At 54.7% G+C, this 15,292-nt stretch overlaps 6 protein-coding genes across 6 annotated transcripts; 2 read left to right on the top strand and 4 right to left on the bottom strand.

The window, feature by feature from the left end:
- Positions 1–778: 778 nt before the first annotated feature.
- Positions 779–4,865, bottom strand: N656DRAFT_773833 (glycosyltransferase family 39 protein). Its single transcript, XM_064814140.1, has 6 exons — positions 4,329–4,865; positions 3,977–4,266; positions 3,634–3,917; positions 2,115–3,581; positions 1,463–1,874; positions 779–1,358 (listed from the first exon to the last, which is right to left on the bottom strand). The coding sequence occupies exons 1-6, from the start codon at positions 4,583–4,585 to the stop codon at positions 1,186–1,188; spliced, it is 2,883 nt and encodes a 960-aa protein (XP_064675224.1). The 5' UTR covers positions 4,586–4,865; the 3' UTR covers positions 779–1,185.
- Positions 4,866–5,636: 771 nt separating this feature from the next.
- On the top strand, positions 5,637–7,317 carry N656DRAFT_699925 (putative pre-mRNA splicing factor; the record flags this gene model as incomplete). Its single annotated transcript, XM_064810823.1, has 2 exons — positions 5,637–6,954; positions 7,007–7,317. 2 exons carry the CDS (start codon positions 5,637–5,639, stop codon positions 7,315–7,317), a joined length of 1,629 nt encoding a protein of 542 aa, XP_064675223.1.
- Positions 7,318–8,236: 919 nt separating this feature from the next.
- On the top strand, positions 8,237–8,885 carry N656DRAFT_698533 (Phox-like protein; the record flags this gene model as incomplete). The annotated part of the gene is made up of 2 exons (XM_064810720.1): positions 8,237–8,750; positions 8,857–8,885. The coding sequence occupies 2 exons, from the start codon at positions 8,237–8,239 to the stop codon at positions 8,883–8,885; spliced, it is 543 nt and encodes a 180-aa protein (XP_064675222.1).
- Positions 8,886–8,901: 16 nt separating this feature from the next.
- Positions 8,902–9,459, bottom strand: N656DRAFT_53126 (uncharacterized protein). The gene has a single exon (XM_064809971.1). The coding sequence runs from the start codon at positions 9,334–9,336 to the stop codon at positions 9,007–9,009; it is 330 nt and encodes a 109-aa protein (XP_064675221.1). The 5' UTR covers positions 9,337–9,459; the 3' UTR covers positions 8,902–9,006.
- A 667-nt stretch (positions 9,460–10,126) lies between these two features.
- Positions 10,127–11,378, bottom strand: N656DRAFT_786339 (mitochondrial carrier; the record flags this gene model as incomplete). Its single annotated transcript, XM_064816512.1, has 3 exons — positions 10,127–10,339; positions 10,399–11,140; positions 11,209–11,378. 3 exons carry the CDS (start codon positions 11,376–11,378, stop codon positions 10,127–10,129), a joined length of 1,125 nt encoding a protein of 374 aa, XP_064675220.1.
- Positions 11,379–12,146: 768 nt separating this feature from the next.
- Positions 12,147–15,046, bottom strand: N656DRAFT_833873 (uncharacterized protein; the record flags this gene model as incomplete). Its single annotated transcript, XM_064818701.1, has 4 exons — positions 12,147–13,105; positions 13,181–13,597; positions 13,688–14,470; positions 14,747–15,046. 4 exons carry the CDS (start codon positions 15,044–15,046, stop codon positions 12,473–12,475), a joined length of 2,133 nt encoding a protein of 710 aa, XP_064675219.1. The 3' UTR covers positions 12,147–12,472.
- Between the last annotated feature and the right edge of the window lie 246 nt (positions 15,047–15,292).

Genomic DNA, 15,292 nt, shown 5'->3' with positions numbered 1-15,292 from the left:
CAGCGAACATTGGCAGGGCGCTCGGGCCAACGGTTTGGTGTTGAGGCTCACAGTTCATGCCAAGCCCACAAATGACCAGAATCCTGGGTTCATCCCGTCGGTACTCGGTAGATCTGCTTATCAATCGCGGCACGGGAACTCACAACATCGCAGTTGCTACTATGTGCACAGTACACAGAAGCAGCTGTCAATCCAGACGACACCTTCCTGTTGTAAACGGTCTCCTACTTTGGCGTGCTAACCATGGCAAACAGACAGCTGGTCTCCCCACTTTATGTCGGTCAGCAAGGCGGCCATCCCGTCAGCCCTGGGTCTCGGTCAGCCAAATTTGAACATGGAAAGACGGATATCTCGACCGCATCGCCGGGCTAGTCATCACATGCTCAGACCTGCCTTGCGTTGTTGTATCAAAGCTACGATCTCTACTCTGCACAGCACCCCAAGACTACGGATCCTTCCTACTTCCTACCCCATATCGCCATGCCTCCAATGAGTCTGAACTCTGAAGCGTCTCACATCATGAATCTGCTGGGGCACCGGCTGCATGGGGCCAACGTCCTGGTGGTGATGCCACGTGAGATCCGGTATCTTTGCTTTGCCGCCCTTGATGGTTCGCAGCTCGTCCGATATTCTACGGCATGGAGTAAGAGCCGACGAATCCCATGATAATATCTTACTTTCGAGACTTTCTAGAGGCTTTGGCGGGGGTTGGTTATCACCGCATTGTTGACCTGCACAGCTACTAGCAGCAATTGGCTAAGCAGCGTACTGATGTTAATCATATATTTCATTTTAAAGAGCTGCAGTTCCATTTCAACCGAATCCTAGAACGGACAAATAACCTAAGGACATGACCAAGGAAATCTAGGACTGAGTGTGTCGTCCTCCTTGGATGCCTGGAGTACAGAGTTGTAGATGGTGAACTACCAAATCTGGTTCCCCAAACGATGTACCATCTGCCTTCTTTTGTCCCATGGCTTTTTTCCCATCCCCAAACCATCACCCATTTCTTCCCATCCGTCTTTCATTAGATTGCCCGCGAGCATGATACGATACAAGACATAGAACAGACACGTTGATGAGCCAACCTGCAAGCAGGCAATCACTTGACAGAGACGGCAGGATAGAAATGAGCTCCAACCAACAACCATCCACTCCCGAATTAGTAGGATTTCAGCACTCCGCCTAGAGCTCATCCTTCTTTTCCTCCTCTACTGCGAGCTTCTTCGTGGCCTCATTACCCTCGCTGGCTGGCTTGGCGGCCTTTCCTGCATTCTCCTTCTCCCCCTCAACGCTTTGCTTGGCATCCGGGATATGCTCGTCAGGGACAGCGCGCTTGGGCGTCTCGCGGTCGACGCCTTGATAATGGTAAGCGGACCGTGTCAGCCCAAAATTTTCCAACTACCCGGGTCTAATGGGAGGAAATGAGTGGGAAAGCAAGGGAAAACAAGGAGAGACATACCCTCAACATCCGGGTGAGGAGGCGCAACGCCGGCCGCCTCATGCTGCTGCTCACCATCGGCAGGCAGCAAGATCTCGTTACCCTCAGCGTCAACCAGGCGAGTGCGCGTCTCATAACGCGTCTTGAACTCGACCTTGCCCTCAAGCGCCTTGACTTGCTCCTCGTTCAGAAGGTTACCGTCCTGGTCGCGATATTCAATGCGCTCCTCGGTGTGCACCAGCCGCTTGTTGGGCGGCAGGGGCGCGCCCGAGACGTTTGGCTTCTCTTGCTGTTGCTGCTTCTGGACATCCGCGATGGGAACCTGGCCATGCTGCCCGCCAGCAACGGGTGGAGGTTGCTGGGCCTTGACAGACTTCTGCGGGGTTTGCGCGGCCGCCACCTGAGTGGACGACAGGGTCTTATACGCGTCATACTATGGACCCAAGCGAAATGTCAGTATCTGATTGATATGATGTTGGATACGTGTGAGCTCTGGGGTCTCCATGGCGGGTCGAATTGATGACAAATATTCGACCAGTTGAGCCAGCCCCATACAGTTTCCTGCCATACATTGCTCAATGCCAAAGGCTGCCTCGCATCCACCGTCACGTTGCTACCGCCCCCTTTGCGGCAACTTTCTCTCGGGTATCACTCCGTTGGGGAAGCCACTTACACTATCCAGGAAGGTATTGCAGTCCCAGTCCCAGGTGTTGAAGAGCTTGACTCTGTTGCATTCGGCCTTGGTCCACGCGTTGCCGTACGCGAGTGGAGAAAGCAGTGAGAAGACAGCAACCGACAGGGCCAGGAATGTAACGGCGCCGGCCTTTCCGACAATGGGGTTCTCTCTCAGGCCGACACCGGAGATGCGTGCTGTGACGAAGTCGTATATCTGGCAGAACGCAATGATGGAGAAGTAAAGCGCCGGGAAGTAGTGGTGAAGGAAGAGCTGCCGCTGCATGAGGTAGAATGGGAAGTAGTGCAGAGCCCATCCAAGCACTGAAGTCCCGATTTCATAGTCGAACCGCTTGAAGACGGGAATGGAATAGTCGTTGCAGCTGCGCTGCCAGCGGAGGACAGCGACGCCCTTGAACAGGATGTAGATGACAACAGCCGCAGTCGCGCTCCACCAAATGATCGGGTTGCCGATCAGGTAGATCTGGCGGTGATCTTTACCCCAGAAGTTGATGCCTCGCCGGAGAATAGGCCAAGAGGGTGGGCGGGAGTCCCAGGCGTGAGACTCCACGAGGCCGGCATTCGTCTTCCACATAACCTTCTGAAGCTCCCAGAACTTGCCAAAGAAGCCGGGGTTGGCATAATTGACCTTCTCGGCATCTGCTCCGAGTTTGGGATGGTCGTTGTACTCGATATACCACAGACTGTTGGGAAGAGTGCCGCCACGAGCGCACGTCACCTCCTGCTGCTCCGAAGCCCAGTCCGGGAGTTTGACCTTGTGAGAGAACAGCACGCAACCTGTCATGATGTGAACCAGTCTGAACTTGGTGTCGATGGTGCGCAGCCGTTCCTGGGCAACGCCGGACTTTGACTTTTTCTTGACAATTTCGACACGGAAGAAGTCGTTGGCGTCCCCGTCAAAGCCCTCGTAGCCGTAAGCAGAGACCTCGTTCTGCCAATCGGCCTCGGTGATGGGTGGGCGCACATCGTGGGAATGGAGGCGACGGTGCGTAGGCAGGTGATAAAGGCGAATGACGGCGCCGTCACGAATATAGGGAGTCTCAGGGAGGTTGTACCACGCGCTCGTGCCATTGATAGGCTGGCCGTTGATGTCAAGAGGCTGGGTCTGGTTCTCAAGGAGCCACAGGTTGTTGTCGTCCTTGTGGGGATAGAGAGTGACCTGTTGCTGCTTGGATCCAGTAGGGTACATGAGAGGGTGTGAGTGGAGGTAGCCGCCTTGGGTGTTCACGTGCCTGATGCTGACCCGGCTGCCCATAAGCACGTCGGCAGGGACATCCTGCATGCCCTTTGAATTCAAAGTCGACTGGAATTCTGAGCTCATGAAACCGTCGCCGTCACCCGGGTTGACCAGGCAGAGAAAATGGATACCGAACATCGCCATGTAGAAGGTCAGGGGGATCACAATCAAGCAGAACACGCGAGCCATGAAGTGCTTTGCAAAGATGCGCTGCAAGCTTATCAGCTGAGAGAGACATCCAAGAGGCAGACGGGAGACTTACAACCGTGACGTTCTTATAGTCGCCAAGCAGAACCCAGAGCTGGACCAGAGTCAAGCAGCCAACCCAGGCAATGGTGAATAGCCCAACCCACTTGATGCTGACTGTCATTCCCAAACCAAGGCCAGTCATGACAAGCCAGAACCACCAGCTTGGGGTAAAGGCCCTGGATGGACCAAGCTCCTGTTGGTTGGTGAAGCAGGTGAAGGACAGGGCGGTGAAAGCTGTCGCAATCATCAAGGGAGAGTCAAGCAGAATTAGACGCGCCTGCGTCAGGAGCCCGTTCTCTGTGGCACATATTAGACTACAAATTCAAATCTGCCGGCATTCGGAAGGCGGGACAAACCGAAAATAATAAGACCGGCGCCCATGGCGGCAGTAAAAGTGCGGCAACCCGCAGCCTTCAGCGTCAGGAACATGGTCGGGGCCAGGAGAATACCGCAAATGGCCGGGAACAGCCGCATGGCCACATAAGGGACACCTGGTTCGAGATAGTCCTTGCCAATGTCCTTGAAATCAAAGTCTCCATTGAACCCAGCGAGCCAGCCGAAGAGTGTAATCATCAGCTTCGCAAGCGGGGGGTGGACGTCCATGAAGAACCGGCCCTTGATGTACTTGGAAGCGAAGCCGCCGAAACTGATGGAAACGATATGGTCAGGACAGCCACAACTAGCAAGACGGTAAGGCAGTGTACATACTGGACCTCGTCGAAGACAACGCTGGTGGGCTGATAGATGCGAAACAAGCGGACAAGGGCCGACAACACCGTTATCCCAAATACGAGCTGAACATCTGAGCCTGGAAGGAGGAAGATATCATTGTCCTCAACCCCCTCGGACGAGTAGTCATCCTTGGTCTTCGTCGTCTTCGCGCTGGCTTTGGTGGCCTGGCTGTAGGACGGCGGAGGGGGCGACGGCCGCGCCCCTACGGGCTTCACGCTCGGCGGTCGAGCCATGGCGGGCGGCTCGCAGAGAGTATCCGATAGTTGTTGAAACAGCCGCGATTGAGTTGACAGGTTTTCTAGAGTCGTTTCGTCTCGTCAGGGGTGTGGAAGCGCAGGGACAGCCTCAGCCGCAAATCAGGACGATCATAAGACAAGAATTAACGAGAGTCGAGAAGGTGAAGGGTCATTACAAGTCTACCATCGGATTGGAATGGCAGGAAAAAAGGCACAAGTGAAGAATCGACAACCGAGGAAGCGAAGAACAGTCGGCGTCGAGGGCAATCGATGGTCGAGAAAGAAGAATTCGTCAGCAAGTCTGACGATTCTCTGGCTTCGGCCTCAGGCTGAGTGGAAACGAAGCTAGAAAGGGGGTTGCACCTCAGCTGTCGTATGCATCCCTAAATTGATTGTAGCTTAAGTGGCCTCAAACCCTTGTCGGTCTATAAACAGCTGCAGCTGGTGGATGCATGCGAGGCTGGGACTCCATTGGTTGGGCCAGAGACTGACACGGGCCCCTGAGTGCTCCGCGTACCAGGCTCTAGGCTCCTTTGCGCAGTTGCAATGGTGACTGCTATGGAGGTAAAGTAATTACAAGGTACCGTCGTCGTCTGTATATGGGTTTGTAAGTTACATTACACCTGGGTGTCTATCAAGGTATCAATTAGAACTACCTCACCCTGTGATGGAAGTGATTCAAAACTCGGCGACATGCGAATCAGGTCGCACTCAACACCTCTTAGTCGCAAGATGATTCCCAGTGTTGGTTCGATACAGGGAAATGAAACAGAACTGTTGACATCTTCTAAGCAGATTGTTAAACATGTGTTATAACGCTTTGTATGTTGTCCTTATGTTACCTGTAAGAATAAAGTATGATTCCACTTCACGTAATTACCGGTATTCTCGCTCTTGTGAACTTTTGGACGCACGGACCATGAAACGGCACAGCCTTCTCAAACAGGCAAGGACTTCTACAGCCGACATCGTCTCTTGCACTCACATTTGCCAAAATAAACCGAATTCAATAAGCCATCAAACAATCGCAACCGCACTCGCGCGCGCCATGGCTGTCGCGACAAATGGCGATGCTCCTGCCTCGGCAGCCGCTGCGCTTGATAATATCAAGCCGCCGCCTGGCATCATCATCCCACCGCCGGGCGAAATCCGCGAGGCCATCGAGAAAACAGCGGGTTATGTCATGCGAGGCGGCGCCGGCCTCGAGCAGCGCATCCGCGACAACCATGGCAAGAATCCAAAGTTTAGCTTTCTAATGACGAGCTCGGATCCCTATAATGCGTACTACGAATGGCGCAAGCAAGAGATCAAGTCGGGACGGGGCACCGCGCTGTCGGCAGGTCGTGTTGGCGAGGCTGCTGCTGCACCAACCTCGCCAAAGCCCGCGGGCCCGCCCAAGCCGCCTGATTTCCAGTTCTCAGCCCGTATGCCTCGAATGAGCCAGAAAGACTTGGAGATTGTGCGACTAACTGCCTTGTTCGTGGCAAAGAACGGGCGTCCCTTCATGACACAGCTTGCCCAGCGTGAGGCAAGCAACCCCCAGTTTCAGTTCTTGATACCCAACCACACCTTTCACAACTTTTTTCAGAGCATGGTCGATCAGTACTCGATTCTTCTACGGGAGAGCGGAGTCAATGGTGAGGGAACCAAGGTGCAGCAGGAGCGCGTCGACCAGCTTCGCCAAAACGTGGCCGATAAGTACAAGGTTCTAGCGCGCGCAAAACAGAGGGCCGAATACGCCAAATGGCAGGAGGCCGAAAAAGCCAAGCAGGAAGAAGAGGAAGAGAAGAAGAAGATAGAGTTTGCCCGTATCGACTGGAACGATTTTGTCGTGGTCGAGACAATCGTCTTTACTGAGGCGGACGACCAGGCGAACCTACCACCTCCGACGACGCTCAACGATCTCCAGTACGCTTCCCTGGAAGAGAGAAACAAGGTCTCCGTCAGCTCCACCCTACGTATTGAGGAAGCGTTTCCCTTTGACGACACCAGCTACAACGCGTATCCTCCGCAGACATACGGCGCACAAGCACCGGCCGTGCAGCCGCCACCGGCGGCACAAGCCTATCAGGGCGCCAACGGACCGGCCCCGCAAGCATATGGCGCTCCAATGCCAGCTCCCGCCCCCACAAGGTCGGCCGAGGAGGAGTCAGAGGCAAAGAAGGCTCAGGAGAGAGAACAAGAGCGGCTCCGTATGCAGCAAGCACAAGCTGAAGCCCGAGGCGGCCCTGCTCCAATGAAGATCAAGGAGAACTATGTCCCGCGCGCGGCGCAACGAGCAGCTAGCAAGTTTGGCACCCAGACAGCCATGTGTCCAAACTGCAAGCAGCAGATTCCACTCAACGAAATGGAGGAGCACATGAAAAGTAGGTTTGCCTCCCCCAAGCAGTCAGGTTACATGCTAACAATTTACCGTAGTTGAACTGCTCGATCCTCGTTGGAAGGAACAGAAGGCCAAGGCAGACGCCAGGTTTGCCACCACCAACCTGTCTACGGTTGATGTGGCCAACAACCTCAAGCGTCTGGCTAGCCAGCGGAGCGATGTCTTTGACGGGGTTTCAGGCCAGCCTGTCTCGGAGGAGGAGCAGGCGCGGCGAAAAAAGGTTGCCATGCACGCTTTCGATGGCAATCCCGATGGGAAGAGCCAGGCACACATCAACCACCTGCAAACCTTCAATCTTGACGAGCAGATTCGGGCTATTCACCAGAAATTTGCCGACAAGAAATGAGATTTCAAATGGGTGGGCATTTCTATATGTGAAGGATCATCAGGAGCACACGACCCGTCCGGCATCACCGCCGAGGCATTGGCGGCCCGGGAAGTGAAACGGGCTATCAGAGGACTACAGTATGTCTAGGAAGGCAGCGACGGGGTCCTGGAGTAAGCATGGGATTGTGAAGGTGAGAGTGTTGCCTTGTCGACTGTATTTCGCGGCTCATACCAACCGGCATCACAGCTATTCTTGCGAGGTGCAAGCGATCCTCGGGCGAGAATAACGGGCATCCGATAATGCGGGACTGGAAATTGATATGTTCACTAGTTGGGTGATGCGGGAAGCAACGGCAGGTTCCAGCGACACAGTACAGGGCGGAAATGTAACAATAAAGTTCCTTGTACACCTTGCACTCTGTAGGTGATAGCCGGGACAAGACCAGTTCGGTCTGAATTTCCATTATTTTCCATCTGAGGATGGGGTATGAGAATTCGGACGTCATGACGGGGATACACTACCTAGCTGTGGTCGTATTCTGCAGCTGCACTATTCCGTATAAGTAGGTAGATCAGATCGCAACTTCTCCCCGCAGATCTGCAAGAGCACACGAGTTTGATACCCCACCCTTGCAAGTAGCTCAAATACAACCTACCTACTAATTGAGGTGTTCTTGACCGTTCAAACATCACGCCTCGCCACACTCATCGCACCTATTCTTCAAAAGGCCACGACCGCTCCTCTCCGCTCATACGAGGCAACAGCTGACCCGGCGCACACTACACGACCCGCAGCGCCCCTGCGCATTGATAAGTGACCTAGAACAACAGAGTGGGGTGTTCCCAGCGCACCTTTCTCGAGTAAAGTGACTACGACAAAGATGGACACTACCACCGGCAGCCACAGCGAGGCCGCCCAGCAGCAGCAGCAGCAGCAAATGCCTCCAGCCTCTCCCACATCACCCACCAGTAGTACCGCCGGCGGCAACAAATCCCCCACCGCGGCAGCATCAGCGGCCGCCGCCGCCGCCGCCCGGCTGCACCGGCCGATCCTGCAATCGCTCCCGGACACGCGGCAGCAGTCCTTCGACGAAATCTACGGCCCGCCCGAGAACTTCCTCGAGATCGAGGTGCGCAACCCGCGCACGCACGGCATCGGCCGGCACATGTACACCGACTACGAGATTGTCTGCCGCACAAACATACCCGCCTTCAAGCTGCGCCAGAGCAGCGTGCGGCGGCGCTACTCGGATTTCGAGTACTTTCGCGATATCCTCGAGCGCGAGTCGGCCCGCGTCACCATCCCCCCGTTGCCGGGAAAAGTGTTTACCAACCGCTTCAGCGACGACGTGATTGAGGGCCGCCGCGCGGGGCTGGAGAAGTTCCTCAAGATTGTGGTGGGACATCCGCTCCTCCAGACGGGGAGTAAGGTTCTGGCTGCTTTTGTGCAGGGTGAGTGTGCCTTCTCTCATGGTTGCAGGTCGTTGCGGCAGACATGAGGGCTGAGGGAGAGGGAAGTTGAAGTGGACTAATACTGACGGCGAGGCACATATATCAGATCCGAACTGGGACCGGAATGCCTGGTGACAAGAGCGCCATCCAACTGGTTACCCAACAACAACATTGCCAGACTCCTCTCCGCCGCGGCCGAGATCTTCACCCCTATTCTCGGCCGCCCTTTTTTCGAGATTACGATTATTTACTCCTGTCAACAGTGAGACAAGCAGGAATGGCACAGACCGGGACAGGGATGCCGGCCGGCGCAGGCCAAAGAAGCTTCGGAAACGGCCGCCCGGCGGCTGGTTCGAGGCACACAAGTTGGGCGACGAGGACTAACCAGGGTTATGTGCACGCGAGAGTCAAGCGGGGAGTGGATTAAAACCTCAGATAAGTTGGGGCCCCGTGAGTAAGTATTAGCATTCCGGCATATTGGCCGAGGCGAGATAGGTTGGTGGTGTGCACTGCTACGCATTGTACCTGCATTTGATGCAATGGCGAGGAAGGGGGTCAGCCTGGGCAAGAGAAGAATGGGGTGCATGAATGGGCGGAAGGCAGCTTCACTGGTCAGCCTGGTATTCTGATTCCTCCTTTGGTCTTCCGTTTCTAGCCAGCTTTGAGCGGTTTTATTGAGATATCCAATGTCTTTTTCACCTCAGTTCTCTCCCTGAGAGCAAGAACACCTTTTATGTGAGTATGCTTTTAACATGATGAGACTGGAATAAATGGCAGTGTGAATATGGTACTGTAATCCGCCCGACACCGCCTTGCACCGTGATGGTTGTTGATGGGTAGCCACCATGCCAGTCGATTGATCAAAGCCCGGATGCCTGCCCTGACCATATCCAATCAAAGTCCGCGCCATCATACTGCGTGCCCTCGTAACCGTGCTAATTCATTCATATTCAGTGCTCTCCAAGTCTTTGACGTACATGCATTGCAAGCCGTGGTCCGGCTACAACCCCCCAGTGTTTTACACCCCAACGCCAGTGAGAATCTCCAATGCAGAAAGCAGAAAAGAAGGACGCCGAATGCCGCCTATACATCCCACTCTATGATCCTTGGTTCTATATGTGATATTTGATCGTATAAGATGGGAGGGTCCTTGCCCATGAAATACAGCAACGACTGAGACCGTCCTAGGGCGCAACCTATGCCGTGAAAGCGGGGTGTAACGGGTTGCGCTCGCCGACATGATGCCCAGGACCGTATGGTTCGCCTCGTCCAGTTGAGATTAGTATTGTTACACAGTGTTATACAGAAGACCCGTCGCTGAGATGGATCCAAAGCTTGAGGTCCGGTATTGGCTTGCGACATAGAAGGGGGATGGTTTATGCCGGCGTGTGAAGGAGTCGTAGAATACCCTCGTACATGCCAAACATGATGGCCGCACTGGGGACGGTCCGCAGTAAGTGTGGCGTCATGCCGCCGTAGAGGCCAATCATACCCTCCTCTTTAAACACCAGCTTGAAACATTGGATAAGGCCGGTATATTTTGGCCGGCCGTCAGCCATGGGCGCTTGACGAAGACGCGTGCGCGCAACCTGGGATCGAATTAGTATTTCGCTCGACATGTTCCGGTCAGCAGGCGGACGGGACACACCTCGTGCGGATATGTCAGGACGGCGGCAACAAGCTTCGCTCCGCCTGCGGCGCCAAACTTGCCGGTCCAGTCGACCGTGTGGTCCCACCAGGTCTTCTCTCTACCGCTTCGCAATATGCGCTCCTCCCTCCTCACCAGCGCTCGTTTTAGCTGCTCGTACAGCATCCAATGCATGGTCGACTCGGCGACACCCAAGTAACTCGCGCTCATGCCCTTGTACAGGCCTTGGATTCCTTCATTGCGAAGTACTTGTCGGATACAGTCCACGCTGTTTTTATACTGACGCTTGGTGGCGCCGCCGCTTTCCGCCGCCATGTTCTTGTCGAGTTGTAGCCGGGTCTTGACCATCCAGATCGGGTTTGTAGCCGTGCTGGTGACGACACCTGCTAGCGCAGCAGAGGTGAGATGTACCCAGGCCGAGTCCTTGCCGTGGTTCAGATGCTCGGTGATGAGACGCTTGCTGTTGCCGTAGGTAAAGAAGTTGATGGAGCGGGCGGGGATGACGCCGACCAGGTTTGGTCCGAGGCCCCTGAAGAGCGCACGCGGCCCTTCTTGGCGGTATACGGAGGAGAGAATGGATATTGTCTCGTTGAAATGGAAGGCGGCAGTGCGGAGGGGGTTCATTGAGGTAGTGTGGGCGGCTCTGGAAGCTCTGATCTGGGCTTGATAAAAGTCGGACTGAAGCCTTGTCTTAAGCACGTCGAGGGGCGCCGTCAAGGTTGCGGCAGTCATGCCGCCGATTCTAACGGAAGAGGACCATTGTCAGTATGGCGGGGCCATGGCCTGAACTTGTCCCTTCGGCAAGCTTACCCGCCTGCCACCATGTGCGCCCATGACTTTGAGAAGGCAGTTTTTGCCTTGTTGCGGTTCACTATAGGATCGCCTTGGCGCGACTCGGGGTTAACGTCTCCAGTCTCTCGCGACTGGGTGAGCGGCGCATCCTCGTGTGAGCTTGTGTTCCTCCCCGAGCTACCAGGCATCGACCTAGTAGCTGGCACTGAAGCCATCGTCGAACGTCGCTCGGGCCTTCTCGTTCAGTTGACCGAAGTTGCCGGTGTGGTTGATCGCTAGCAAACGGATGACCCTTTAGAATTACAACAATAGTTCGCTATTGCTGTCAAGCGTCATAACAGACTTTGAATATGCATTTCCATTCACCATGTAAATTGCACTTCGTAGACTGCGAATCGGTGACGGAGCCGATTTTATCAAAAATCCATTATCGCGATAAGATGCCGGAGGAAGCTCTCAACTTTTTTTCACACGTCAGATCTAGACGTGCAGACGCGTCCATTGGCTCGCGTCGGCTAATCTACGGCAGGTTATGCGAAAGCATGTGATTATGTCATCTGTCCCCCTTATTTTAACGTCTCTCAAACCTTTTGATGAATTCAATGCTCATTGCTTTGGACGCAATGGCTGCCATCACCACATAAAGAGAGCCAATGAATGCCCTGTTGATTGAGTCCATCTCAAAGATTTATCATTGAGCAGGTCAGGCCTGTACTTGGGTATCTTGGTCTATCCATCTATCCCCTCTATAGATGTGCCAGCTACCCCCCAGAGGGCCTAAACACGGCCGGAGACCAACCTAGCCTGTGAAAAATGAAAATCTCATCATGTCGCTTCCCAACGCCGCCAGATGGTCGCCATCAATCCGATTAAGACCTTCTCGCTGATAGCCCGGTCAGTTCAGTGTCTTCCAATAGGCGGTCATGACTGTGGTTGCTTGACAGCTCGGTGCTGGGGCCGTCCCAGACGCATCGTCGATCATCCGGCCAACCGACGAGGCGCGCAAAGCGAGAAAGAAGTAAAGAAAGAAGAGAAAGACAAACGAAAGGAGAAAGAAGGAGCCGTTCATGTCTGTGAGCAGTGTCTCTGAATAGCTGGAGAACCTGTCCTTTCCCGATCGTGAAACAATCGGATGACCAAATCCGATCCGATCCCAACTTCGATAGGATCGAATATGATCCTGGACCTCCCATATCCCAGCCTTTAGCGGCCTCGACTAACGAGAGATGAAATAGAAGAGAAGGCTATGCCCAAAGGCATGCGATGCTTCCCGGAACTGAATTCAGTTCCGGCGAGGAAAGGCGCGGCGCAGAGTGCGCTCCATGGCGGCCAGCTCACGACGGGCCAGATCGCGCAGGGTGAGGTTATCAAACTCCTTGCCGCTTGGCAAGTTGAGCTCATACCACAGGTAGCCAAAGTACAGCTTGGTCATGGCGCCCTTGGCCTGGATCTCGTACTGCTCGTTAAGCGGCTTGCGATAGACGGAGCGGGTCGTCTCCTCGCGGATAATGGCAATGTACCACTCGAGCACGTCGAGCGGGATGCCCGGCTTGGGGCACAGGGCGTAGAGATGGGTCCACATGTCGGCGAAGCGCGGCTGGTTGAACATGCGTGCGCGCTCTTCGGGCATCTGAGCGACAACGGCAATGTTGTCCTTCTGCACGACCGAAAAGCCCGGGCAGAGCATCGCGGCCGTGACGAGGCGCTTGAGAAGCTGCACGTTGATGGTCGCCTCGTGGAAACGGTTCGGGCGCTCAAGGCTCTGCGTGAGAAGCCAAATGAGCTTGCACGTGGCGTCGTAGACGGCGTAGCGCTGCCTAACCGTGATGTGGTTTGACATGTACCAGGGTAGCTTCTTGAGAGTGGAAATCATGCACTCGTAAGGACGCTGGGGACACTCCTTTGAGTAGGGCGACTGCAAGGGTAATCGAGATTGGTTAGCAGTGAGCACAGAACTACAACTTGGCTAACAACACAAATGGACACTTACACGTTGGGGAATTTCGACGTGCTTCACCAGCATGGTCATCTCCTCCTCGGTAACAAAGCCCTTGAACGTCTTCCACGGCTCGCCAGGAACCGGCGCCTGGATGACAGGCTTGGAGCCTTCCCAAAAGACTCCCGCAGCGAGTGGGAACAGATCCTTCATGAGAGCCGACTGGCTGGAAAGCTGAACATCGACAGGGCGGTCGCCCAAGCGAGCAAGCCGTCCCCTCTGGACGTTGATCTGGTGACGTTCCACGGCTCTCATGGCGTCAGCAAGACTCATAAACTCCACGTACGCATCCTGAGTCTTGCTGCTGACCCGCTCCATGATGATGTGAACCGGCTCCTGGTTGTCATTGAGGATTTTAGAATTGCGCCCGAGGAAAGCAATGATTTCTGCGCGTCGCGTACCGAACGGGATCTAGAAAATGAGTACTCAGATTAGTCACCGTCCGAAATGAAAAGCTATAGAGACACAAAGCAGAGGCACAAAGATGTTCGATTGACTCACGTTCTTGATCTTGACGACACCATACGAGACCGGTCCAGCTTGGGTGCAGCTCTCAATAAAGGGGAAATTATCTGGGCTCAAAGCAACGTCCTGGGTCGGCAAGCCGGTCGGGCCGTCAGTGAGACTGTTGAGGTGCTCCGAGCGGAGCGCACGAATCTCTGCGGGGACCGGACCGTAGTAGACCGGGTTAGGGGCCAGATCAAGCTGGTTATCCTCGGAGATGGACGAGAGGACCATGGCCTGCGAGACGGGAGCAGGAGTAGGGGCCGGAGCAGCACGCCTCGTCAAACCAGGCGAAAAGAAAGGATCCGCATCAGATGCAGCCGAGTGAGAAGCAGCCTGAGCACTGTTATCTTTGGGTTTGGCATTCTGGCCAAGGTTGAAGGCTGGGGGCGGCGGCAGATACGAAGGACTGCCAGCGGTGCGCGGAGCAAAGTTGCGTGGCTCGGTCTGATTGTAGGCTTTGTACTGGATCGGCGAACCGGGAGTCTCGTCCATGTCATTGTCGACTTGCTTAGGCACGTGCGAAGGTGTCGCCTGCGGGTTCAGGCTGACCTGCTGAAAGCGCTGGTCCAGAGTCAGACCAGGAGTGTCGGCCGGTCCTATGGGGGATTGGATCGCATGATAGCCAGGAGCGGTGTTGTATGCAGCTGGAGCAGCACCATACTGGTAGGCGATAGCAGTGCTGCTCTGAGGATAATGGGTCATGGATCCATAAGAATTAGACGCCGTATAAGGATCCGAGACATAGGCATTGCCGCCGGGGTTATAGTAGGCGGTCGACTAGTATTTCGTCAGTTTCATCGCTTCGAACAGTCTAAGGAATGCAATCAATTTACCGCTGTGTCAGTCTGGTTCTGCATGGGAGCTGTCTGGTAAGTCGCAGCACTGAATCCATTCACGCTGGGTTGCTCAATGCCGCCGGTAGCATGCAAATTCCCAGTCTGTGACTTCATGTTAACGATCGAACGGTTGTTAACGCCAGAGCCAAAGCAACAGGAAACCAATGGATTATTGGCAGCGCTTGATTTGTACCAAGGCATCGCTGAAATCACTCACATAGGCGCCTGCGGCAGCAGACGCGTTGCAATCGGAAGGGCGGCCGGTGCCGATGGGTGCCATATTGCCGCCATGGTTGGGGGTAGGCGGATTGCCAACAGGAGTCGACTCATTCAAGTTCTTGCTGGCCGCGCCCATCATGGCCGGTTTGTTGCCATCTTCCTGGGCAAAATCGCAAAGACTGACACCACCACCGGCGTAATCGTAGTCGTCGGAATCAGTAGAGCCGGCCGAACGAAGAGCAGCAAAGCGGTTGTACTCGTAGCCTGCCTTGCGGGTGCCGGCACTGTTACTCGCCATCTTGAAGGGCAACCTGAACTGGTCGGCAGGTAGCAGCCAACGATCCTGGCTCTATAATGAATTAACATCAGTCAAGCCGAACTCGCGGAGATGGTGAGGAAATGAGAGAAGTCGAGTGAAAGAAAGCGAGAAAGATCCTAGGAAACTGAAAAAAATGGAAGTCGCGAACTTCGTTTACTTTCCCCTTTCCAAACTGAATGAATGAGGACGCGGGAGTCCAGGATGAGAGGGTTCAGGCTTAGCAAA

This window comes from Canariomyces notabilis (genome assembly GCF_033297395.1).
Source record: "Canariomyces notabilis strain CBS 508.74 unplaced genomic scaffold N656scaffold_1, whole genome shotgun sequence".
NCBI lineage: Eukaryota > Fungi > Ascomycota > Sordariomycetes > Sordariales > Chaetomiaceae > Canariomyces > Canariomyces notabilis.
The sequence above is the reverse complement of the archived record's forward strand: the minus strand, read 5'-3'. Positions and strand labels throughout refer to the sequence as shown.